The 26,007-nt window shown below is 37.9% G+C and overlaps 1 protein-coding gene across 7 annotated transcripts in view; it reads left to right on the top strand.

Moving 5' to 3' along the window:
• The window catches only part of otofa (otoferlin a), a 75,242-nt gene that overhangs the window by 35,883 nt on the left and 13,352 nt on the right, over nt 1–26,007 (top strand). For 4 of the 7 annotated variants that reach the window (XM_088001832.1, XM_014975229.2, XM_088001831.1 and 1 more), the window contains exons 1-26: nt 11,158–11,334; nt 12,335–12,408; nt 12,500–12,626; nt 13,159–13,213; nt 14,134–14,265; nt 16,152–16,214; nt 16,369–16,453; nt 16,621–16,780; nt 17,224–17,410; nt 17,885–18,071; nt 18,899–19,122; nt 19,249–19,357; nt 19,441–19,627; nt 19,721–19,841; nt 20,580–20,680; nt 21,130–21,220; nt 21,462–21,578; nt 21,682–21,834; nt 22,610–22,793; nt 22,981–23,105; nt 23,179–23,313; nt 23,744–23,905; nt 24,104–24,175; nt 24,675–24,794; nt 24,872–25,033; nt 25,716–25,878. In XM_088001832.1, coding sequence (XP_087857958.1) covers nt 12,360–12,408; nt 12,500–12,626; nt 13,159–13,213; nt 14,134–14,265; nt 16,152–16,214; nt 16,369–16,453; nt 16,621–16,780; nt 17,224–17,410; nt 17,885–18,071; nt 18,899–19,122; nt 19,249–19,357; nt 19,441–19,627; nt 19,721–19,841; nt 20,580–20,680; nt 21,130–21,220; nt 21,462–21,578; nt 21,682–21,834; nt 22,610–22,793; nt 22,981–23,105; nt 23,179–23,313; nt 23,744–23,905; nt 24,104–24,175; nt 24,675–24,794; nt 24,872–25,033; nt 25,716–25,878 — 3,271 coding nt within the window. In that variant the 5' untranslated portion in view covers nt 11,158–11,334; nt 12,335–12,359. Of the gene's footprint in view, nt 1–11,157; nt 11,335–12,334; nt 12,409–12,499; nt 12,627–13,158; nt 13,214–14,133; nt 14,266–16,151; nt 16,215–16,368; nt 16,454–16,620; nt 16,781–17,223; nt 17,411–17,884; nt 18,072–18,898; nt 19,123–19,248; nt 19,358–19,440; nt 19,628–19,720; nt 19,842–20,579; nt 20,681–21,129; nt 21,221–21,461; nt 21,579–21,681; nt 21,835–22,609; nt 22,794–22,980; nt 23,106–23,178; nt 23,314–23,743; nt 23,906–24,103; nt 24,176–24,674; nt 24,795–24,871; nt 25,034–25,715; nt 25,879–26,007 lie in introns of those variants that run through there. The other 3 variants (XM_088001835.1, XM_088001836.1, XM_088001837.1) reach the window with 1 other exon arrangement.

Below are 26,007 nucleotides of genomic sequence, written 5' to 3'. Positions count from 1 at the left end.
AAAAATGAGGGTTTAAAGTTGATCATAGCTGTTCTGCCTAAACAACAATTATATTTGTTATTGTGATAACCTTAGCTACATTGAGGATTTTGATTAATATGTTCAAATGTTGATGCAGAAATCAGCCAGGAAGTTAATGTTTGGATGTCTTCTAAATTCACAATAATCCTAAAAATATCATGAAAGTATAACAAAGTGGATTAAGGACAAAAAACTCAATGTTTTTAGAAGGGTCATCAAAAAGTCCTGGTCTCAGTCCAACTCGAAATTTGTGAAGATCACTGAACAGTTGTGAGCGAAAAGGTAAGAATGAGCGAATTGTTGTGTCTGAAGGAATTGACCAAAATTTTATCAAACTATTATAAGACAATGGTTGAAGGATACATAGAATTTGTGACCCAAGTCACACATTTCATTGTTCTGAGATTTAGCAAATAGAAAATACACTAGTAGTCAGACCTAAAACAGGGAAACCTTTTTATGTGATGTAATGTCAGACACTGAGAAAATGTTTTTATTTCTTCATATACAGCTTAAGTAAATTTGTGGTTCTAGAATTCAAAGAGTGGCAGAACGACTTCAAAATGAGATAAAATAGATAATAAGTAATAATTACAATGTACAAAAAACTAACATACAATACTTCCATCTTTTTTCATGTTCTCAGTCCAAAAAAAGTAAAAAAAACTGATTAAATACATGACATAAAACAGAGAAAAACAAACAAAAAGAATATGGTGTTTTTAAGAAGAAAGTTTCTTAATGTCTTTTCTTAGCATATTAATGATGCAAAAAACAAGAAGAGGCTTGATAAAAATGTGAAAGCATTTCGTAACTGTTTTGTTTTGAAGTGAGAATGTTTTTTTTATTCTACTATTTAGAGCAAGAGACAAGTAAGACAAGTGTGTGCAAGGTTGTAAAACTATTGTTTAAAAGCTGCAAAAATCTGTTCAGATTATGCCTTTCTTTTTTCTCTACATCTCTCCCTCTCTCTTTTCATTTTGCCCACAGTCAGTGTATTCATGGACCGTTAATTCTCATGCTTTTGCTGAATAGTACATGAAAGCATCTGTAGGCGGTATTGATTTTCACTGAGACTATCTGCTCAGCCAGACACACAAACACGTCATTATGCTACAGATTGAATAGGTGCCCGGAAAAAATTTATTTGAGTCTTGTCTAAATAACATCATGCACTTATATTTCTTCTTGTTCACGAACATGGCACATCTAATCTGCACTATTTTACAGCATAGAATGAAAGAAATGCATTTGCAGTAGGAATGAAGGTAAAGGCTATCCCAAGGCTCTTATATGACCAAAAAATAAACTAAAAAAGTATGACTTTAGAGTTATTCAAGGAGAGTGGCAAGAAAGCTGCTGAATGAAGCTTAAATTTATATTAAACACATGTGATCCTGCTAAAGATGCATTAAGTACAAGCTCTGTATCTTTGTTGCTTGTTGCAAAGAGCTGTCAGTCAGGTCAGATGGTGTTGCAGAGAATTTGTCCTGAGAAACAAAACTGAATGTGCAATAAAACAGTAAGAATGAAGAAAAACCTGCAGTCGACAAATCCAGCGCTAATCTCTTATTTTAATTGCCTTGCTACGTTTCTTTCAAACATTTTCCTTCCCTAATTATCAGCAGCACAGTTTTCCTATCTTCTGAATGAAACTTTCTAAAACTATTTCACCATCTCATCGATTCTGATGCTCCATACAGCCAGTTTTTGTTCCCCTTCCTCTGGTAATGAGGTGTGAGTGTGGAGGAGACGACGACTTGGGAAGACTCTTCTGCTCCTAAAGGGAGAAGAGGAAAGAGCAGGGCTTAAAAAAGAGAACTTGGAGTGGTTTTGACCTACAAGAAAAACAAACCCAGCACTATTTGTCGACTGCAGTTAATTTACTCAACTGCTGTTCTTTCTATAAAATGGAGCTACAGCGAAAGTTCAAGCTGGAAGACTCCGCCCCCTCCTTTCGCCCATCGGCGTCGTGCTCATCTCCGACTTCAGCGCTGGACCTCACCCGGCCCATCCAATCATCAATCAAGCTCTGCATAAAAGGATCCACACCCAAGCCGTTAGCCGGTTCCCAGCTGCGTTCTACCCACCACACCGCCCCTTGTCCACCCACATCCTTCGGCTCTCCAGGATAGCAGCCTTTCCTGACCTCCACCACCAGCGTCGGGCCCCGGGGGGAGAGCATCCCTAATCGGTTATCGGGATGTTCATCGAGTTCACATCATATCTCAGCTCAAATCAGCTGCCGGGGCCCGAGCGCCAAAAAACTGTTATTCATTCCTGTCATTAAATCTTTTAATTGTTCCTTTTTCTCCATCTGAGTCTCTCCAGGTTGAACTGTTTATTTGATATTTCTTTGGAAATGCAGTATAGCATGACATGTCCTCCACCTTGAGGGGTGACATGTTATGAAAAACATATGTTTGTTGTTCTCCTTCTGTGCTTTTTGGCCCAAAGTTCTCAGAAACTCAAAAAAAAAAAAAAAAAAAACCTTCTCATCTTCTTTTCCCCTTGAGGTTTAAAAGAAGAAAATATATTTTTTGTGCCATTCAGAAATTTAAGAGGTAAAGTTTTTCCATTTTCCAGTTCAGAGTAGAGGAAATGTTACAGACTCATCTTTATTGCCCTATAAATCATGCAGCACTCATCATAAATCAGATTCTTCGTTGTGTTTTTTAATAAGCACAAATTGTTTTAAATAGCGATATAGCATACATAATTCCATGCAGATTCAAAACTTATTTATTTATCTGTTTGGGATCATTGTGCTCTATAGAGAACAGTGTAAATTTAGACTGGACAGATTTTGAGCCATTTATCCACAGTAAACAGTTACTTTTAAAGAAATTAGATTCCGTAAGCAAAAACCAAAACCTTTTTTGGACTTTGAGTGTGAAACTTTGCAACAACATTTACATTTTATATTTGCTTCATTTTGGAGCATCCCTTTAGAGGGAGTTAATCACTAATTAATGTAGGAACAAAAATAAAACTTCACCCACATAAAACTATATCAGTTCTATCATCTGCAGCCCAAAGGTCATCCACATTTCTTGGAGAAGTGTTTGCTCATTATTATTATTTCTTTTTATCAAGCCTGATTCACACTCCTGTGTTGCATTGGAGACAAATGGCTTCATAAGCAGAACTTAATTTTCTCCACCGCTATTAATAATGCTGACCATTGCACTCCTTCCACCGGTCCTCTTCCATCTCCACCTCCAGCATTGTGCCTGTCCCTGCAGGACAATCTATGGTAACACCCATAAATCATCTTGCGCTGTAGGCAACACCACAATGAGCCAGCTTAGCAGGAGTTTGCTTATTACCAGCTAATAAATCCCCTGATGTGTCATTTTACTACTGGGAAAGCAGGAGTGGTGAATAGTGCCTGGAGAGAAGCACATGTGTTAGACATAAAGGGGACGGATTCAAAGGTTAAGCTGTTATTTGACCTCCAGACATGAAATTCTTTAAATATTAAGGCTTTAACTTGTGGTGCACATTGGCGTAACTCAGTCAAAATAACACTTCACGAAGCTATAATGCATAAATACAGGTGCTGGTCATAAAATTAGAATATTGTGATAAAGTTCATTATTTTCCATAATGTCATGATAAAAATTAAATTGTCATATATTTTAGATTCATTGCACACCAACTGAAATATTTCAGGTCTTTTATTGTTTTAATTTTGATGATTTTGGCAAACAGCTCATGAAAACCCAAAATCCCTGTCTCAAAAAATTAGAATATTATGAAAAGGTTCTCTGAACGAGCAATAAAAATAATCATCTGAATCAACAAAGTAACTCTAAACACCTGAAAAAGATTCCTGAGGCCTTTAAAAACTCCCAGCCTGGTTCGTTACTCAAAACCGCAATCATGGGTCAGACTGCTGACCTGACTGCTGTCCAGAAGGCCATCACTGACATCCTCAAGCAAGAGGGTGAGAAACGGAAAGAAATTTCTGAACGAATCGGCTGTTTGCAGAGTGTTATATCAAGGCACCTCAGTGGGAAGTCAGTAGGAAGGAAAAAGTGTGGCAGAAAACGCTGCACAACGAGAAGAGGTGACCGGACCCTGAGGAAGATTGTGGAGAAGGGCCGATTCCAGACCTTGGGGGAAGCAGTGGACTGAGTCTGGAGTAGAAACATCCAGAGCCACTGTGCACAGGCGTGTGCAGGAAATGGGCTACAGGTGCCGCATTCCCCAGGTCAAAGGTCAAGCCACTTTTGAACCAGAAACAGCGGCAGAAGCGCCTGACCTGGGCTACAGAGAAGCAGCACTTTGGACCACTGTTGTTCAGTGGTCCAAAGTACTTTTTTCGGATGAAAGCAAACTTTGCATGTCATTCGGAAATCGGAATTCGGAAAGTGCCAGACTCTGGAGGAAGACTGGGGAGAAGGAAATGCCAAAATGCCAGAAGTCCAGTGTCAAGTACCCACAGTCAGTGATTGTCTGGGTGCCATGTCAGCTGCTGGTGTTGGTCCACTGGGTTTTATCAAGGGCAGGATCAATGCAGCAGCTATCAGAAGATTTTGGAGCACTTCATACTTCCATCTGCTGAAAAGTTTTATGGAGATGAAAATTTAATTTGGTCTGGAATCGGCCCTTCTCCACAATCTTCCTCAGGGTCCGGTCACCTCTTCTCGTTGTGCAGCGTTTTCTGCCACACTTTTTCCTTCCTACTGACTTCCCACTGAGGTGCCTTGATATAACACTCTGCAAACAGCCGATTCGTTCAGAAATTTCTTTCCGTTTCTCACCCTCTTGCTTGAGGATGTCAGTGATGGCCTTCTGGACAGCAGTCAGGTCAGCAATCTGACCCATGACTGCGGTTTTGAGTAATGAACCAGGCTGGGAGTTTTTAAAGGCCTCAGGAATCTTTTTCAGGTGTTTAGAGTTACTTTGTTGATTCAGATGATTATTTTTATTGCTCGTTCAGAGAACCTTTTCATAATATTCTAATTTTTTGAGACGGGGATTTTGGGTTTTCATGAGCTGTTTGCCAAAATCATCAAAATTAAAACAATAAAAGACCTGAAATATTTCAGTTGGTGTGCAATGAATCTAAAATATATGACAATTTAATTTTTATCATGACATTATGGAAAATAATGAACTTTATCACAATATTCTAATTTTATGACCAGCACCTGTAATCATCTTCTATCTGTGCGAAATCAAATCAGCTTTCAGTTTGTGCGATGCTGTTTTACGACGATAATAATCCGCAACACATATTGATTCTGTTTTTTTTTTTTTTTTCACTCTGACTGTCTCAAACTGCTCTCTTATGCGTAAGTCCTCAGTGACAGCCCTGGTTTTACATGATGCATCACGTCGCGGTGCTTTGGTCCAGGTGTTCTGCAGTCTTTTATCTCAGCTGCCTTTTGTGCAGCGGGTCTGCTTCACCGCTCCACCGGCTCCCAGAGGAACAATCTCCACGGCAAATACGGCACATCAGCCGAAGCAGAAATATGCCTCACGTACTAAACATGGAAATGCATCTTAATTATAGATGTTGTGCCCTTTAATTATTTGTCTTGGTCGTTGAGCTTGCAGCTTAGTGAGGAAGCTACATTTGTGTTGAATAATTAGACACTTCCTGAAGTTTGGCGAAGCATTTGGGTGCGAGTTACGTCGTAGTCGATGTTAGATTTGCCAGAAGTGATATTTACTTTATATAATTGAGAACTTCTGGGCCTTAACTATTATTACATAACTCCTTAAATTGCTGTTTTTAACTGTGGAGATTAAAATAGAAGAAATAATAACATAAGATACTTTAGTATGTAGATATGCATACTCATGAGATTTCCCAGCATATGGAGCAGCTCCAGATATGCATATATTTGGATGGATAACTGGGTTTGTACTACCTCCATATCAACGGATATAAAAGGATATTCTCTAAATATCCTTTTACAGAATTTGTTTATGCTTTGAAAACAGGCTTTGAAACTGGGAATACTACAGATCATCAACCTAAATTTAATACCAGGCAAAGAAAGCCTGAACAAAACCAAAATTCAGTGACTATTTGTTAGAGGACAAAAGATTTTCACAAATCAAGCTGTGAAAAGTAGTTGCCTCTTACACCTGATAACTGAAATCCTAATAACTTTCCACCTTTGGTAGAAATCACTCACCATGAGACACACTTGGCATATTTGGCTGTGAGTCTTTACCTCAATGTGAGGAAAGTTTGATGTGCTCTTCCTTGCAGAGTTGCTTTATTTCAGCCACATTTTAGGATTTTTGAACATGAACAACCTGTTTTAGGTCACGCTACCGCATGTCAATCAGATTGAAGCTCAGGATTAAACTAGTCCATTAATTTAGACCACACTAATTGAGTTATTTTAATATATTCTTTTGAGCCATGGGATTTTGTTCTAGAAAGTAGAATTTATGTTTCCATAAATTGCAGAATGCCATTCATGTCCTGGAGCACCATTGCAGCCCTAGTTTGTCATGTCCGCTATGTTTGACTCTTTGTTTGATGCTCTTATTCTGAAATGCATAAAGTTCAGAACCTTAGAAATGGTTTTGTAATCCTTTCTAGACTGATGGATATTAATGACTTGTTTTTTTATGGTTGTTAAGCTTCTTTAGATTGGGGCATGATGTGTAGCTTTTTAAAATTTTAACCTACTTTATGTAGCCTGAGAGGTTCTTTCTAGTGATTTATTGCTGCTGAGAATCAGGAGACTTCTTTATGTTTATGTGGGACTACACTGCCTGTATCCCTTCCCAGAATCCCAGATAATTTTCTGCATCTTAATTGATTGGGTGTTTGCAGAAGGAGAAGCTCAACCTGTGAGCTTCTCATGCATGAAGCTCCACCACCACACACACATAGTTATACAGTAAGTGCACTCTGTAAATTATGATGTTTCAAATGTACTGCAATCCATAACAAGCAGGATCCTGCAGGTCAGTGATTTAGAACATTGTTCTTAGTAACAGATAAGACTCCATGCAGTTCTTCCTTGAAAATTGATAAAATGTAGAGTTAATGACATTTTATTTAAATAATATAAATAAGGGAGTTTGAAATCCCTCAAGTGTCAAAGAAAAAGGTTTAATGCTGTCTTACTTTTATTTACCAAAGCCTTATTTTGCAGTTCAGTGGCTACAATAACAAGTTTAACAAATACACGAGAGCTTTCAGTGCACTATAAAAAATGTAAAAGTGTTGCTTTTTATAGAAAGTTTCTGATGCGTAACATACATTCTCTTGGCTCATCTCTCACCACATCACTTCTTCTTTTTCCCCATTTCCTTTACATTATCTAAAATGCTTAGTAATTGCTATGCAAAAGGCTACAGTAATCCCTTCATTAACATAAAATATGGCATTGTATTTAAAAAAAAACAGTGCTTCGCTGCTCCTGTAGTTGTTTGCAGTATCTAGGTCAGGAAGACTCAGGGGACTTTTTGTTTGTGAACACATTAAAGTTGCAGAAGGGTTGAACTGAGCGCTACTAATTGGAGTAAATTTATAACTGGATCACAGGAAAGGATCATCTGATTCAGAATCAATCAAGAATCCTATAAGCTAATGAAGCACAACACTGCTGCACTTTAGAAAAATAGATGTCAATATCATAAGGATAATAAATGGTATTGATGTTTGTATCTTTTATCTGTATGAGCCAAGACCCTGTTATTAGAAAGAAAAGTTGACAAAGCAAAGCATTCAGCAGGATTTAATCTTTGTTAGTGGGACTGGACTGGACTTTGTCATGGAGAACTGATATCTTTCTGCTTTGTTTCAATGAAAACTTTGAAGCACTGGAATATTTCCTTCCAGTGTGACAAAGAGAACAGGTGTGATGGGGGATTTAACTGAGCTCCATTCAGCTGGATCCCTGGAGCTGAACGTATGGTACATGTCAATGAATTATTAATAAATGCAGTTTTTTTTATCCTCTTTTTCTTTCTTAATTTATTTTTCATTTACTGTCAGGTATAAGGCAGGTGAAGTCCTCCAAGTTGGGTTCTCTCTCTGTGCCTTTGTGGATTTTCAAGGACACAACTTATGTGTTCGGTTTTTACGTCTTTGCTTTTGAGTTCCTTAAATCCTAATCTGATGTCTGAGATAAAATTCTCCCTTCTTGTACAAGGTGGAATGAATTTTATGAACCTCTAGACGTATAAAACAAATATGAGGCTACAGAGCTGCAGTCACATTGTTTCTCATATTGCCACGGATGTTGGCATATCGAAAAAGGCTTTTCACGTCCAACCATGAAGAAGTTAACATTGTCTTGTGAAACTTTAAATCCAGTTATGTCTTTAACGCGTGTGTTGTTCTATAACTGATCTTTAACAGTCCCAGTTGGATCTTAGAAACAGTGTTGCTAAGGTGGATCATAAGGAATGTCAGAAAAAAAACAACATTGGGATGTTTTGTTATGTCTTTTAGGGTGTTGAGGGAATCATTTTTAATGTGCCTGGACAAGAAACTGCAATATTTAAAAGTTTTGTTGTGTTTTTCTCCAAGAGCAACTGAGCGTGCTGCAGTATGAATTCAAAACAAACAGAGAAAAGTGGGAGGTCGACGAGAGTCTATAATAATAGAATCTGCTGTGTTCATGAACAGGAAAGACAGAGTTGAAACATGTTTGACATGTTTTTTTTTGTTTGCCTTTTTATCCACATTTAACTCTTTGAATTCCTTACATTCCTTTGTATTGTGCAGATATAATTTTTTGTATGATTTTTTCAGTAAAAGGAAAAACAAACTTCTTTTTTTTATTATTTCACACCAATATTCTCCTACTGAACTTCCTTGTATTTGATGTTTCCTCCTGCATTTACCCTTCCTTCACTTTGTAGTACAAAAAAATGAGAGCTGCATCGGTTTCTCTTTGTTTAAAAATCTCTCTTCTTTGCTATAGACCTCTGGTCTCTTTGTTTGCTCTGGTACATTTAGAGTCTTCTTCTGAAAAGGTCAGCATTGAATATTTGATGTTAGTCTGATGTTAGTTCTCCTCACATTGGGAAATGTTTTGTGGCAATACAAATAATGATTCAGAAGCACAGAAAGTTAGTCTTACATTCTCTGTTATCAGTCAATGTGTGTCTTTAACCCTTTTTCCTTTTTTGCTTATATACTATCAATCTCTTCAAAATCCTCCTTGCTTTGAGCTTGGTTTAAATGAAAACTGTGGCAATGTCATTAAATAAGTGCTGAGACTGGTTTTACATTGACATGTTGCAAAAGCCAATAAATTGTTGACAGATTTTTTTTAGAAAAGTCATTTTTTCCTAAAGTTTTTGTCAGTTAGAGTGGGGATGAATTATGACTCAAGTACAGTTGCTGGAGGTAACATAATAATGATGCTTCTGACTTTTATATTTGACTTTAAAACAAGGGAGAACAGATATTCATTCAAAACTCTGCATCAAAAGTTTCCATCGGCGTTTAGTCCCACTTTTCCCTGATACGCTTGAATAAAATCCTACTCAACCTGCTAATGGCCTTCAGAAGTAATCTGAAGACTAAACAGAGTTCACATGTGCATAATAAAGTGTCAATTTAAATAGAACTGCTATGTAGTTAATTCAGGCAATTGTTAGAGAAAATTACTGAACAAAAGTTGTGGGCAAGTTTAAGACTATCATTCAGACAACTAGACAAATAGTTTTTAGTACTTCTGGTGGAGCTTGAGAATATCTTTACAAAACAAGCATTAGTTGCACACTAGAAATCAACATCTAACTATTTAACGTTTTTGTTCCAGACAATCGACAAAATTCAGCGACTGCTAAGCAGTGCAATTGTGTTTCTTCAGCAGGGACAGGAAATCTGGTTAGAGCTGCTGGCAGCAGGAAGTTGGATGGAGCCAAATACAAACAGGCAATTCAGGAAGCAAGCCATTTTAAAGACTCGCAGCCCAAAGGACCTGCAGCTGTAATTGCAATGAGAGGTGGCGCTACAAAGTACTGAGGGGCTGGAAATAAATGCATGTCACACTTTGCAGATTGTTATTTGCAAAAAAAAACAGCACTTTTTTTATACTAGTATATGAGAACATTTGTGTCTTCAGGGGAAAGAGAGGTTCTCTCTATTCTGGAGCTGTTTCTTGACTCAAGTGACCCTTGACCCTTCTTTGTTTTATTTACCCTTGCAATGATCAGAGGCATCGATTTTCAGCTGTGAATTTTCCCAAGCTCTACTTGGAAAAAGTAGATACTGAAAGAATGTTTTTTTAATGAACAATTGAATGCATTTTCTTTAATTCATGTAATTTTTAATTGAGGTGTTAGTCCTCTGAAAAAAGCTCAGTACTGTTGCATACATCAACATAGTTTTGGTTTCAGACATTATCCTGGTTTCTGCTGATTTTTATTTAGCAGTTTTTCAGAAGTGCAGTCATCCACTGACTGGTAGGAAATTTGATAACTGTTGTGGAAAAGTGAATTTACCCCAACAGTAGAGAAAAGGTGAGAAGCATCTTGGCATGTGAGAGCAAAAAACTGTAAAACAGACATCCACATTGAAGTAAGAAGCTCTGCCAGACAGAGTCGACGCATGTTTCACACCCAAGGACAGGAAATTAGCAAAAACGTTTATAAAACAGACTGTGAAAAACTGGCTCCTTGGCAAAGTATTGTGGGAGAACTCTTGTTTATCTATTCCTCACAGGTGCAAAGAAGTTTCTCTGGCAAATAACCTTCAGAGTGACGACAAAAGTCCATAAGCAAAATAAGAAATAAAGACTTAACATCACACGAGTTTAATTCGGTCATGAGACCCGTGAACATGTAATAAAGTCTTCCATCGTCAACATTTTTTTAAACAAAATTTTAAATCACGTGTATTCCCCTCGGTGTGAGTAAAGTCACAATTAAACAAAGCATTACTTTGATAGGTTAGGTAAATATAAATGCATTATGGAGCACCTTGTAGGACTTAAAGCTAAAATAAAGCATATAAAGATAAACAATTTCCAATTAATGCTTTCAATAGGTTAAAAAAAAACGCTCTAATTTTAAGCATGTTGTGGTGATTTTTTCTGGATTAAACAAAGTTGATTTTTAAAGGTAAATACAATACCCCCTTATCTCCTTGCACCTCCCACCATTCCCTGCTCCCCTCTGCACCTCTCCTCCCAGCCCTGCAGCATTCACAGATATCTGCAACTCTTACAGCATCTACCAGCTTCGCCTTTGATTATTACACCAGTCTTTCTTGTATGCATTCCTGTAAGGAAACTTAGTTCAAAGTAAACCTCTGGGTGGATTTACTGTGACCTGTTTGTGGAGTTGAATGGGATCAGTGTTGTCTTTGATGTGGTATGTATGAAAAACAATGTTTGCCTCCTTTCTACTTGCAGGTTTATCTGAACAAATACAAGAAAATTGATTTAATTACTTAAATTCCTAATATTAATTCACTAAGCAATTTTTTCATTTTTAAATGAAACATTAAACTATAATGTTGGAAGTGTTTTCTGTTTTTACTGAATAATTGGTATTTTGTACAATCATACTTTTAAATCAATCTTCCTTGCTGACATTTGTTTAAATTACACCAAAATTTGTCCTTTTTTTTTCATTTTGTTTCAATAGGAAATGATTTCACGTGAGAAACCTGTGAGATGTAAATGTAAACTTTGATTTTCTATAAAATAATAAATATAAAAATAATCTGGGTATTTTAAATAATGAATTTTACTTCTGTTCTCCAGTCTAAAGATATGTAAGCACTTTCCCTTTAAGCTAATCTAACTGAATTGTACTCACTTAGTTTTTATTGTAAAGTACTTTAAAACACCATGCAATAACAATTTAAGAATTTCATTAGAATCATATCTGATGTAACTTGGCTGAACTCTGACACACTTGACTCGGAAAGCTCGAGTGAAACAAATGGAAACCCTGTTCATTAATTTCCTGACATGTATCCATATCCGAAGCAAACTGGACGGTTTCCCACGTTTTTAATTATTAAGGCCCCTCATTTGTCACCCTCTCAATGACATCACATGGTCTTTGTTGCTGTGGTGATATATGATCCAGATAATATCGTGAGGACACCAGATACTCTTGTTTTGTGATTGGGGATTTTGGAGTATTTGTTTTATCTGCTGAATTATTGCAACCTGACCATAATGTCCAACCAACCTTCAAAGACGTGCATAAAGGAACTCATTTATTTTTTCCTTCATTTATCAAGTTTATCCACTGAATTGTCCACTAACTGATTGGATGTGATGTGAAACAGGTCTACCTGAGGACAGATCAGCTGTGACAGATCGTTTTCATGACTCTTTTCTTTGATTCTCTGCAACAGAGCAGGGAGAGGAGTTTTCTCAGCCATGAAACTTGGCAAGGCAAAAAGCTCAAAAGACGACCATAAAAGAGGAGGTAAAACACACACCGTTATTCGTAGCGTGAATTAGGATCTCTCTTAAAAATGCTTTTGATGTTTGATCGTTGCACTACATGACACAAACAGATGAACCAGCCATCCTGGAAATGGAAGAGCTGGATAAGAAAGCCATGCGTCTTGCTGGAATGCTGGAGCCGGACACCATATCTTTGGCCTCGGTGACTGCTGTCACAACTAACGTTTCCAATAAAAGGTCTGAAGCAGTCCCACACACACACACACCCACACGCACACACACACACACACACACACACACACACACACACACACATAAGCTCACTTAAATATACAGCAGGGGAGTTATTAAACATGGCTTCTTTTGTAGTGTGCTGTTGCAATTATGTCTGAGTTTGGGTGTGCAGAAGAACTGCTTAATTGAAAAGGGAAAAACTTGAAACAAGGGGAATCCTTTGCAATGTGTTACTTTAAACGCAGCCTTCTTTCCTGTGCATTGCTGCAGCCGTCTTCTCTGAAGTCAGAGCAGTGAAAAACAGCCAATTATAGTACGCATTAGTTGTTTTTCCATATCTGCTTTTTATTGTATGTTTTCAATTGAAGTCGTTTATGAACAGAGAAGCTTTGTGACAACTGAAAACTCAGTGATTATTTTTGCCATTTCTGCAGATTTAAGATTAATGAACTGATTCTGCACAATTACACATCGAAGGAAGGAAAATGTTAGTCAGTAAAATGTTTAAAAATGTCTTTGTTTCTTTTTCTTTCAGGTCAAAGCCGGATATCAAGATGGAACCGGGCTCCGGGAGGCCCGTTGATTATCAGGTGTGTTTGTACGCAGCTTCTTGGGTCTTTTTCTGGTTAATTTTCTCAAATTGCATCTGGATTTCTGTTCTTTTCTATGCTTAAGCAAATATTTATAAAATGAGCATGCAGTGTGATTTTAGGTACATTCTAAAAAAAAAAAGATGTTAATGAAAATCATTAATTTTGATATTCTGAGTGTTTTTTTTTTTTACTCAGCGATATAACTTATTTATTAAAGCATTTATAAAGGCATAAAATCCAAACCACCTACCTAACAGTCCAAGATCAATCATAGCATGAACTCCACTTGCTGAGGAAAAGTTAATCAGTGTTATTATTTTCACTTGTCAGTGGTTATGATGTCATGCCTTGATCTCTGGGTGTGTGAATGTGTGTATGTGTGTGATTCCACCTTCTTTCTTTAAAAAGAAAAATAAAACAGCAGCACCTTTCCTCAGAGTGAATTCCTTTGAGAATTTCTCGCTCTTTGCACATCAAAAGCCAAATAAGGTCACACTAAACAAAACAAAACACACACCAAAATTACAAAGACAGCCATGTAGTGAACGTTTGCTCTTTGGTTTTAATTTATTTCTTTCCTTAAGTCAATAGACCAAAGGATCAAGTGCAACAAGCACTACTTAAAAGACAGGAATTTATAAGGTTTACTCCAAAACAACAGTGAATCGTTTCAGCACAAACTATCACGTATATCTACATAACTCCAGAAGTTTACAATTACATAAAACACTTAACTTAACTGCAAACCAAAGAAACATTTACCACCCAATTAAACTAGTTCCGATCACTGAATTCTGCAAAAGTATCTGACTTACTTAAAAAAGCAAAATTTCCAATTACAAGTACTGAAGATCATTTGGATTATTAAAGAAAATAGTACTGTTTAGGTAACCAGATCTGATAATCTCTCCCGTCAGATCAGCATCACAGTGATTGAGGCTCGGCAGCTAATAGGCCTGAACATGGATCCTGTGGTGTGTGTGGAAGTTGGCGATGACAAGAAATATACATCCATGAAGGAGTCCACCAACTGTCCGTACTATAATGAGGTGAGAACTCGATTGTTTTTCCATTTATCGTGCTTCATGAAAAAGTGTGATCTGACACATCCACATAAACCTTCTTGCTTTACATTACGATAAGGCTGAGGAACACAAGGAATTAGATTAGCTTTCAGCTTGAGATTGGACTCAAAAAATATTGATTATGCTGAAGTGTAGAGTGCTCAACCCCCCGTGATGATGGAGAATCTCTGCTGGATCTGGGAGGGATTAGTCAGGGTAGAGGAGAATGTACCAGAGCCCAGACTCTTTGTTGTGCCCTGCAGGGAGTGAAAGTGACAGTTTGTCTGTTATCGATTCCCAAAGTCTGACTGAAAATCCCCACTGAGAGAAAAACTTGAAGCCAGAGAAGTTGAAATGGTAGCACCTCATGTTTCCAGTGCTCACTATCAGATTGCTGTGGCTTATGCTTTTTGCAGAGATATGTTTTTTTGTTGTTGTTTGTTTTTTGTGGCAAAAATATCATGTGGAATTGATTGATATTATTGCCTAATTTTCAGCAGTGAAGCTATATGTTTTAGGCAATAATGGCTCAAATTAATTGCTTCATTTTGCGTTAGAAAGCAATGCTTTTAAAATAAATAACTGTCTTTAGAGTCCTTACCATTAAGATTGACTTAAGTATATCGAGTAGATTGACTTATGTTTTCACAACTTATTATATTGTGAAAATCAAGGGATTTCTTTAACTTTCTCCTTTTTTTTTCATTTTCTATCTAAGTTAAGCGATTTTACTTTGATAATTGACAGGTTTTCTTACTAAAAATTATTTAGGGGTCTGTTAAATTTGAGATTTAAATTATCCAAGATTTGATTTTTATACTAAGACTTTACTGTCATTTCTTTCTATCAAGGAAATCTTACCTCAGAATCAACGTGCGCAAAAGCAAGAGTCTGTTGATGCTTCTATGCATTTTTAATATTAGAAAAGCATGTGTGCTCACTGCTTCAGTTATTTAAAGCAACATACCCCCTTATCTTTATTATCTTCTTTCACTAGAAGCTTATGTAAACTAACATATAATAAAATCCAAAATTTCTCATGTGCAGTCATCCACTGACTGCACATAAGAAATAGAAAGGCCTTGAAAAATCCAATATGACAAAAAAAGATGTCAAACTCATCAGAAGAGTTAAAGCTATTTTCTTGAATCGTTCCATATTTATGGAAAATGAAAAACATGTAATGTTCAGCCTTATTACATAAAAATCAACTAAACTTAATTGATTTTTTTTAAAATCATTTGTGTCATTCTGTGGTACAAGTTTCCAGACTTATGGCCTAGTCAAAGTCCAGACCTCATCCCTCCATCCCTCTATGACTCCTACTTTCCTTATCTCCATCCGTCCCTCCAGACTCTCTGTCTGCACTGACCCTGCCTTTAATAAGCTTCTCATTCTGTTTATTTTTGCTGTTTATTTTTACATAGCAGCTAATAACATAGCAAGTTTATAAAAACACTTGCTATGTGGCAGCAAGGTTACATAGCAGCTAATAAACATTAGCTGCTATGTAACCTTGCTGCCACATATTTTCCAAGGCCATACCTTTACCTGCATACTGAACCCTGCACTTCAAACAAGCTGATTTCCTGTGAAGATGACATGATAATCCCCTTTGTTCTTGACTGAAAAGTTTTGATACTTGTGAATTCTGCAGCTCTCTGTGAAGAATCACAGTCTGCACTCAGAACTATCAATCATCTGTTTTCTGTATTCGCTCCTGTACCTACTCAGGATTGCAGAGGGGCTCTCGAGCCCATCACAATCTGAGCCAAGCAGAGAAAAAGTGTGACGTTGTACTGTTGATGTTAGAGGCAGGAGTAAATACATTGCAATTTAATGGAAAACCCCTGTTTCTCTACTCCCTGCAGTATTTTGTCTTCGATTTCCACGTCCCACCAGACGTCATGTTTGACAAGATCATCAAGCTCTCGGTTAGTAATCCATAATATTTAAAGAAACTCTTTCTCATCCAACCTTTGTGCAAATTAAAAAAAAAAAAAGAAATACATTTAAAAATCCAATTTTTCTTGTGAAAATCAGTTCCATAATTGTGTTTTTAGTTCACTTTCCTCTGTGTCTACTTAGGTTATTCATTCTAAAAACCTTCTAAGAAGCGGGACGTTGGTGGGAACCTTTAAGATGGACGTTGGGACGGTTTACTCTCAGCCTGGTAAGCTAACATTTTCATCTCCAGTAAGAAGCAGCTGATGACTCTGGCTGTCAGTATGCAAAAGAGTTTATAAAAACACTTGTTTGACAAGAAGAATGCACTGCTTTGAATTTTATGTTTTGTCATTTTTGCTGGTTTAAAAATGCATCTATTGACATCTGCCACAGAACACCAGTTCTACCACAAATGGGCCATCCTGTCTGACCCTGATGACATCACAGCGGGGTGCAAAGGATATGTAAAGTGTGACATTGCAGTTGTCGGGAAAGGTGATAACATCAAGACGCCGCATAAAGCCAATGAGACGGATGAGGACGACATAGAAGGGTGATATGTTGTTTCTTTCTCTTGAAACTAGATTTCATCTCAAGATCAAAACTCCTGCTTGCTGAAGTCAGCTGCATATGCAAAATCATTCATTTATATTACTGTATTATATACATCTGTGTATCATTTCCCCTCAAAATGAACTAGTATCTCCAAATATTTTCATAACAAATTGATATTCTGCACATAAAATGCAACTGCAAACAGAGAAGCAAGATGAGATGCAGCATCCATACTTATGCTAATATTTCATAAGACTGAATATAGTTGAAAGATTTCCCTCCAAGCACAAACTAAATCTGTCTTATCAATAATCACCCAGTCTCTGCGAATGCCTCAAGTTTATAAGATTTCAATTTCTGAGTGAAAACTTAACAATAGATGCAATCGCGCTCCGCGGTCAGCTCTCTGAATATGTTTTTCTGCCTCTGCTTGTGCTGCAGAAATCTGCTCCTCCCAGAAGGCATCCCAGCAGAGAGGCAATGGGCGAGATTTTATGTGAAGATCCACAGAGCTGAGGGACTTCCGAAAATGAACACCAGCATCATGGCGAATGTGAAAAAGGCCTTTATCGGAGAGAACAGAGACCTTGTCGACCCCTATGTTCAAGTGCAATTTTCTGGGCTAAAGGTTCCCTTTTTTTCTTCTCCTTCTCTCTTTTTTTAAGTGCTTTATTTATTAATTTTTTTTATGACTCCATGGGGAACATTTGCAGTCAAGAACTCTGTAGGTCTGGCAAAGCATACAGATGTGGTTTACATTTGCAGCTTCCCAAAAGCTGAAGTATGGTTGACCACTAAATGTTTTAATCATAGTTTAGGATTATCTTATATTGCTTTCACCTTATTGTGAAGCAATAAAAATAATTAATATTTTTGAATCCATTTTTTTCTGTCTCAGAAAACCAGTCTAAAATGTTTTCACAGTTTTGCTATCTGAAAAGCTCAAATGTGATTTTCTTAGAATCAGCTGCTGACTTGGTTCCCTCCAGAAACATAAAATAGATTACACCATAGAGTACTGTATTGTGATATTGTGATCAGCTGTGTGTGTATTTCCCCCGGTCTGTGAGTTGAGTGTTAAGATGCTCCTCTATGTCTCCAGGGAAAGACTTCGGTCCAGAAGAGCAGCTATGAACCAATCTGGAACGAGCAAGTCATCTTCACAGAGCTGTTCCCTCCTCTTTGCAAGAGGATCAAGGTGCAGATTAGAGACTCGGATAAGGTCAATGACGTTGCCATAGGAACCCACTTCATCGATCTACGGAAGATCTCAAACGATGGTGATAAAGGTATCAGTCAAGACACAAAAGGCAGCATGGAAGTCGATTGTCTTATTAGAAATGATTGCTGATGGAGTATGTTCATTATTTTTCCACAGTTTTATAGCATGTGGTGGTTTGTAGGTCAAGCCCTGTTCCGCAAAGATCGTTAAAGGCATCCAAACTGATAAGAATTTGCAAATGCACAGCTCGGCAAAAGGGAAAGTGGAAGGAAAATAGTGGATTTTTTTTTTTTTTCAAAATTTATTTTACTAGTAAAATCTGAAAAGTGTTGTGTGCAATTGTATTTACCCCCCTTTACCCAGAGACCCCTAAGTAAAATTCAGTTCCACCACAAACATTTTAGAGGCACCTGTTATATTACTCAACTATCAGTTCCAGGAAAATAAGTTTTCCTGGATCTTATTTTTATTGAACTCTCGTTTACCCTGAGCATGTAGGTGAATATTTCCTCTGCCCTGTTTTGCATCCAAATCAGGACATCCAAAGTTTTGCAAGGCACCAAATATTATACTATTATATAGTCAGAATATAAGAGTTAAAACAACATGTTAAATGTCAATATGATTATGCTGTTTATGACTTTCATTATTTTTCTGAGAAATATCTCAAATTCCACTCATAATCAAAACAAACAGAGTAATTTCATTATAATTCCTTACTATGTGATTAGCTATGGTTGGAATTCATGCATAAACATGTCAAAAAAGCTCTGTTTTTCCTATGACACACTTTTAGTTTGGATAAAAGGATTTTGAACTGAATGCACTGAATGTAGATCTCACTGTCTCCTGAGATCAGCTTAAATCTTTTCATTTTAATGTAAACTTCCTCAGGCTTCTTGCCCACCCTGGGTCCAGCCTGGGTCAACATGTACGGCTCCACTCGTCAGTACACTCTGATGGACGAGCACCAGGACCTAAATGACGGGCTCGGCGAAGGCGTGTCCTTCAGAGCACGCCTCCTTATCTCCGTAGCCGTGGAGATCCTGGACACTACGTCGCCTGAAATCATCTGCTCAACCGACGTTCAGGTGGAGCCTGTCTCCAACATCTCAGAGGTGAAAAGACTCCCTTGCTTTTCAGTGGATACTTGTAAGGGTGCTAAGCAACCAGCATCACTGTTTTTTGTTTTTTTTCACCTTCCTCTAGAATAGAAATGCTTATTAGCCTTATTTTTCCATCAGAGTGCCACAGGGAAAATGGAGGAGTTCTTCTTGTTTGGTTCGTTTCTGGAGGCTACTATGATCGACAGGAAGATTGGTGACAAACCGATAAGTTTTGAAATCACAATAGGTATTTGACACTGCTCTTGGTCTTCACACAAAATCAATAGCTACCGTAACCGTGTTCAATCACCTGAAACTCTCTGCCGACAGGAAATTATGGCAACCACATTGACGGTGTGAGCAAATCCTCCTCTGTGAAGAAGAAAAAGAAGGAAGGAGAGGATCAGGAAGAGGAAAATGAGCTGATCCAAAACTCCAGCGAGGATGAGGCTGATGAAGATGCGGACCTCACCTCAGTCTCCTCGACTCCTCCCATGAAGCCTTTCATCACAGACAGGTCTGAGGTTGCTAAAGCCGGAAGGAACTTAAAAAGAAAAATAACAAAAAAATAATAATTTTAACTTTAAAATGAATTTCCCAAACTTTACAGAAACTACTTCCATCTGCCCTACTTTGAAAAGAAGCCATGTGTCTACATCAAGAGCTGGTGGCAGGATCAGAGGAGACGGCTTTATAATTCAAACATGATGGATAAGATTGCAGACAAGTTGGTGAGCTTAACTCTTTCTCTGTGACTAATTTATACCTGTGATCCTCAGGGCCATTAATCTCATAATTATCTTGCCTTTTACTGATGAAGTTGATTTTTTTTTCTCCCCCAGATTGGACTGAAAATACGCCATACAGCCTGATTTATTTCTAAAAGCAAAAACTGTATGCCCAACTTTGAATTTATTGTGGCTTTTCTATAATCCACACACAGGTTTTATAGCCAAACAAAACAAAAATTGAGGTTTTCAGGTGTAATAACAAGAACAACTTTTGGAGGATTCATTTGAGCTTTTCAAACTAAGAACACTTTACAAGCTTTAAAAGCATGGTGGTGGTAAGATCATGCTGAGGGACTGTTTTACACAAAGCGGGTGAAATAATGATACTAAAACATAGGAGCCATAATTCCAAGTTCTTCAGTCTCAACTCAAATCAAATTGTGGCATTAAATCTCTGAAATGTCCTTTGCCACAAAATCTATTGATTTTTAAAATAAACTATGCTTTTGTTGCTTTGAAGTGTCGTCAAATATTATGTAAGAATTATGCCAGATGGTACATTTAACGAAATATTAGTGAGGGCATATGGACATCCATTATATATTAGTATATAAATCTGACCATGTTTGTGTTACGGTTATTATATGTCTGCGTAATAATAATAATGTAATGCATTTAGTAAACATCAGGTATTGTAGTAGTATTTGTTTGACTCTATTTCCTTGTGTGCTCCACCAGGAAGAGGGCTTAAATGATGTTCAAGAGGTCATTAAGACAGAGAAGGCCTTTCCGGAGCGCAGACTCAGGGGAGTTCTGGAGGAGCTCAGCATTGGCTGCAGGTAATCAGCTCTGCTGCAAAAATGTACCTTCATCTTGAATCAGAACCAGAATTGTCAATAGTAAGTAAGCCCCTATAGAAAGCTTCTCCCAGCAGTGTTTGCAGAGGAAATGTTATGATTGTTTTAGGCTGCACCAAAAGGGGCTAGTTTAGTTTTCATGCTATGTTAAAAAAATATCTCCCCATAAAAAGGCAGTTATCTGCCTCTGGAGAATCTTCCTCCGGCAGACAAACTCATTCATTAAGGGTTTCACACTGAAAACAGGCTGCAGATTTCATCAGTGTTTTTTTTTCTCTTCCACTTAATGATCTGATTGTGTTTTTTTAAATTCAGTCAGTATTCAGTACAATGCTCTCAGTGAGAATCAGCATGACACTGACACCAATATGTTATGAATATATGTTTCTCTGTGTGTGTGTGGTTTTTTTTTTTTTCTTTTTTTGGTGCAGTCGGTATGTGACACTTGCCAACAAAGATGTGAACCTGGCAGGCAGAACTAAGCTTGATCGAGAACGGCTCAAGTCATGCATGAGAGAGATGGTAAGATTTATTCCTCTTGAGCACAGGAGGGAGCTTCAGTGAATTAACGCATCGGTAGCTTCTAATCTTACTGCAGTACCAAGTAAATGAAACAGAAATGTATTTCTTGTAGGTCATCTTCATGCATCTACAGGATCGCACTGAATTTTCAGTGTGCATTAGGCTCAAAATGTGGGAGAAAAATTACATAAAAAGGTCTTTTTTTATCATTAAACATTGTTATCACGTTTTACTGCTGCAGGACAGCATGGGACAGCAGGCCAAACAGATTCGCACACAAGTGAAAAAGAACACGGTCAAAGAAAAACTCAAGCTGGTGCAGAACTTCCTGCAGAGGCTCCGTTTCCTTGCCGACGAGGTAGAAACTCAGTTCTCTGTAATCCTTGATACTCTGTAATAGATCACGAGTGAGGAAAGAACTCAAGACAGTTTGAAGTTTCCTTTCTTTAAATTATTTCCAGCCTCAGCACAGCATCCCAGATGTTTTCATCTGGATGATGAGTAACAACAAGCGCATCGCCTATGCCCGAATTCCATCCAAAGACATTCTGTACTCTGTGGTGGATGAAGAAACTGGCAAAGACTGTGGAAAAGTCAAAGCAGTCTTCCTCAAGGTACCACCACCCATGCCCTCCTTTCTTAACTTTATAAAGATCTGATCACAGGTTAACATGAAGGCATCATGGCAATGAATAATTGATTATTTGGGCATTTGATGATGCTATGCAACAAATAACATTAGTGTTTGTAATACACTTAAAGAAATAAGCAAAAGTTAGTATTTTCTGTGAATTACCTCAGTCATAATATTAGACATACAGACTGAAATGTGTACAGCCCCTCAGATGTTTAGTTAATTGTTTCCTAGCAAGCCAGAACTCAACCATCTGCTTTCTGCAGCCATAAATAAAAGGCTTTTGGCAGGATTTTGACAGGATATTAATTCACTCTTCTTGGCAGAATTGGTAGAGCTTATTTAAAATGTTTGGTTTTCTGGAATTTACCTGGCTTTTAAGCATTGCTGAATTATGAATTTCTATGCAAGCCAAATACCTACTGGCTAAAAGGCTTTACTGTCAGATTAGGGAAAAGGAGCTATTCGGTTACAATTTTAAAAAGTTATTTGGAGGAGTTAACACAACATTATAGGACTCTTCATTTTTGGCATCCGACCAAACTAAATGAACTCCAACACATTCTCCTATGAAGAGTGGTGAAAATACTTAAATAACAAAAGAGACAGAATATATTGAAAAATATGAAGATTTTTAAAAGCTTGCATAAAATCTTGCAAAAATTGGTTACTGACAGCAGTAGTTTTCTTGTGGGGGCTTTAGGTTTTAGTGACTTCACATTAGTAACATTCATTGTTATAACCTCTGCCCACAGCTGCCTGGTAAAAAGGGGTTTGGCCCTGCTGGCTGGACAGTCCAGGCTAAGCTGGAGTTATATCTGTGGCTCGGCCTCAACAAGAGCCGGAAGGACTTCCTACATGGTCTCCCAAATGGTTTCGAAGAGATCAGAGCCACCAAAATGGGCCACGGGCTTCCTCCAGTCACCCTCGTCTACGACAGTAAGTAGTCAGTAATTAGTGAAAATGGAAAACTGTGAGCTCTGCTAAGCTGTTTTTAAACTTTCATCACATCTGTTGTCTTTGAATAGTTTAGCAACCAACTTTTAAAGAGAGGATCAATTTCTTGATGCAGAAAAAAATGTGTCGGAATAAAAAGTAAAAGCTCCGTGTTTATTGTTTTCACCAGTGAAGCAGGTGTTTCAGCTCCGAGCTCACATGTACCAGGCCCGCAGTCTGTTTGCGGCTGACAGCAGTGGGCTTTCAGACCCCTTCGCTCGGGTTTTCTTCTCCTCACAAAGCCAGGTTACTGAGGTAACAGCGGTCTTAACTTCTGTGTGAGTTTTTGTATCGATTCACGTGCAAACCGGGCTGGTGTGTGCCGCAGGTTCTAAATGAGACGCTCTGCCCCACGTGGGACCAACTGCTGGTGTTTGATGATGTCGAGCTGTTTGGAGAGGCTACTGAGCTCAGAGACGACCCTCCGATCATTGTTGTTGAGTTTTATGACCAAGACACTGTGGTAAGATCCTTTGATTTGATGCTAAGCTTTAAAAATATATATATATACCTGTGAAACAATGAAAATAGCTGAAGACTGTAGCCGTTCAAACTAAAATCTCTGCTTTTCCATCCCTCATTCCTTCTGTCTGTCTACCCTTGTTTTTTTTTTTGCATATTTTACATTTATGTTCTCACTTATTTTTGCTAAATAGAGTACTCATGTTATAACTTATATATCACTCATATTGTAAATATTTAATCATGATTATGTAAATCTACTACAAGTTGTACTATCAGTAACTGAACAATATTCCAGCATTGCACCACTTTGGCTAAATAGTGACACCAAGTGGCTGATATTGGTAACTGCACCCAGACCTGTGTCTAATCCCCTTCCCTGATCCCCTCAACTTTTGCTTCACTGTTATGTCACACAATGTGGTGCACAGGGTAAGGCAGAGTTTATAGGTCGGACGTTTGCAAAGCCCACTATTAAGATGCGTGATGAGCCTTACGGACCCCCGAGGTTCCCCCCGCAGCTGGAGTATTACCAGATATACAGAGGGAACAGCATTGCAGGAGAGCTGCTGGCTGCTTTCGAGCTACTGCAGGTAACAGAGGAAACACAGTGAACCATGCTGCTTAAAGATGCTACTTGTGAGATCACAGATTTTCATTTTAGAAATTTGATAAGATCCCTTTTCCATTTTTGTTGTAAAAATCCTTCCTTATCTTCCTTCCATCCTCATCACTATGACTATTTTCCCCTTAAATCAAGCCTTTTGTCTTTTGACTACTACTTCTTACAGATACCTTTTGATGCAGAGGAGATCAGGCGAGCTCTAATCGCTGTCCATGACTTTGCTGTTCCTCAAATAAAGGTCCTCTTTAAACTCCCTTTGTTTTTGTTTTTTTTTTCATTTCAATTTATCTTGCTCTCCTAATTATTTCAGTGTTGTATATCCTTTCACTTTCACTTCTTCACACTTCTTGATTGTTTTTAAGATAGAATTTTGGTAAAAAACTAATAATGTAGGACTTTTAACTGTGATTCTTTTTCAGGAGTACGGTAGCATAAGACATACATGTACAATGAACGTAAAAACAAGAATTGGGTGCATACATACAGTCTTAAACAAATATAACACTTCCATTATTTTGGGGGAGTACGTAGCAAGTAGCAGCAAAATGACACGTAGTGAGAATAACGCTAACTGAACATTTGAACACTTTGTATCAAAAATAGTAGAGCATTTTTAATAGTAGACTTAAATGCTGGTGGTTCCAGGATTGTTCTTTTAATTTCATCAGTTATGCTTAAAAGTGCCCCCCCGGGCAAAAAAACAAAATCTTGAAATCTGACATTTCAACTCACATTAGGTTGGTCAAGGAGGCAGGGCTGATCTTCCTCCCCTTGAAGGGCCGACGGACTCGGAGCGTGGACCCATCCTCCCTGTTCCCCTGGGCATACGTCCCGTCCTGAGTCGCTACCGCATAGAGGTGAGCTATTCCTCCTACTTTGTGTTTTGAGCTTTACAGGTTACCTCCGTCTCACTCTTCTTTTTTTCCCAATTCAGGTATTATTCTGGGGATTAAGGGACCTGAAAAGGATCAATTTGGCCCAAGTTGATCGACCCCGGGTGGACATCGAGTGTGCAGGTCGAGGAGTTCAGTCTGCCCTCATTCAGAACTACAAGAAGAATCCCAACTTCAGCACCCTGGTCAAATGGTTTGAAGTGGTAAGTTTGTTTGGTTTAAGCCGTCTCTGTTTTAGCAAAGGTTAATCCCTCCCTCCTTTATCACAGTCAATTGTAGTTCTATGTATAAGGTTCTTTGAAAAGAGCCTTATACATTCTCTGTAGTTATTGCAGAGAGTTTTCACATGAAACATGAAATTGAATTATGTAACTCCTGTGTTGGTCTCCTTCCACTTGTTTCCTATCAGTTACAGGATTTATTTCAAAATTTTATTATTGACTTTTAAGGCTCTTAATGTACTTGTCCCTATTTTATTGGCAGGATTTTTACACAATCATGTTTCATATGGAAACCATCTAAAAGCATCCAGTTGAGTGGATGCTTTTAGACGTTCCTTGACCCAAACTGAAACGTAGAGGTGATTACACATTATTTTTGTGGAACTGCTGAGACCTTACAAACCTTCAAACTGATTTTCATATCCACAGCTTTTGACTTGAGTGGACAATTTCAGATTTATACCTGTTTATGCCTTTTTTTCTCTCTCTTCTAATGTATTTTAATGTGTTTTCTGCAAACATTTTTGTTTTATCAATACTTGTCACCTTCTCACTTATTGCCTTCTCATGTAATTTAATTGTTTTCTAAAGTATTATTCATTGCTTTTGGAACCCTGCATCATGTTTAATCATTGAGCTTGATGTTGACATTTTGTTACCGCAGGACCTGCCAGAAAATGAGCTTCTCCATCCTCCTCTTAACATCCGGGTGGTGGACTGCAGAGCATTCGGACGTTACATCCTGGTGGGGTCCCACGCTGTTTCCACTCTCAGACATTTTATCTACAGTCCTCCAGACAAAAGCTGCAACAATTGGGCCACTGCAGGTACTTGCAGCCTAAAGGATCCTTAGTATTTATTGGTGTCAGCTCCTCTTGTATTTCCAAGTTGACATTTTTATACTCAATAAAACAATAAGTAACAGCATACTTTGATTCAACTTCGTGTCTCGGTTT

The sequence above is a fragment of the Poecilia mexicana genome, unplaced genomic scaffold (assembly GCF_051168715.1).
Source record: "Poecilia mexicana isolate PSO_F unplaced genomic scaffold, ASM5116871v1 scaffold_21, whole genome shotgun sequence".
Taxonomy (NCBI): Eukaryota; Metazoa; Chordata; class Actinopteri; order Cyprinodontiformes; family Poeciliidae; genus Poecilia; species Poecilia mexicana.
Note: the sequence above shows the minus strand (reverse complement) of the source record. Positions and strands in the feature narration are given on the sequence as shown.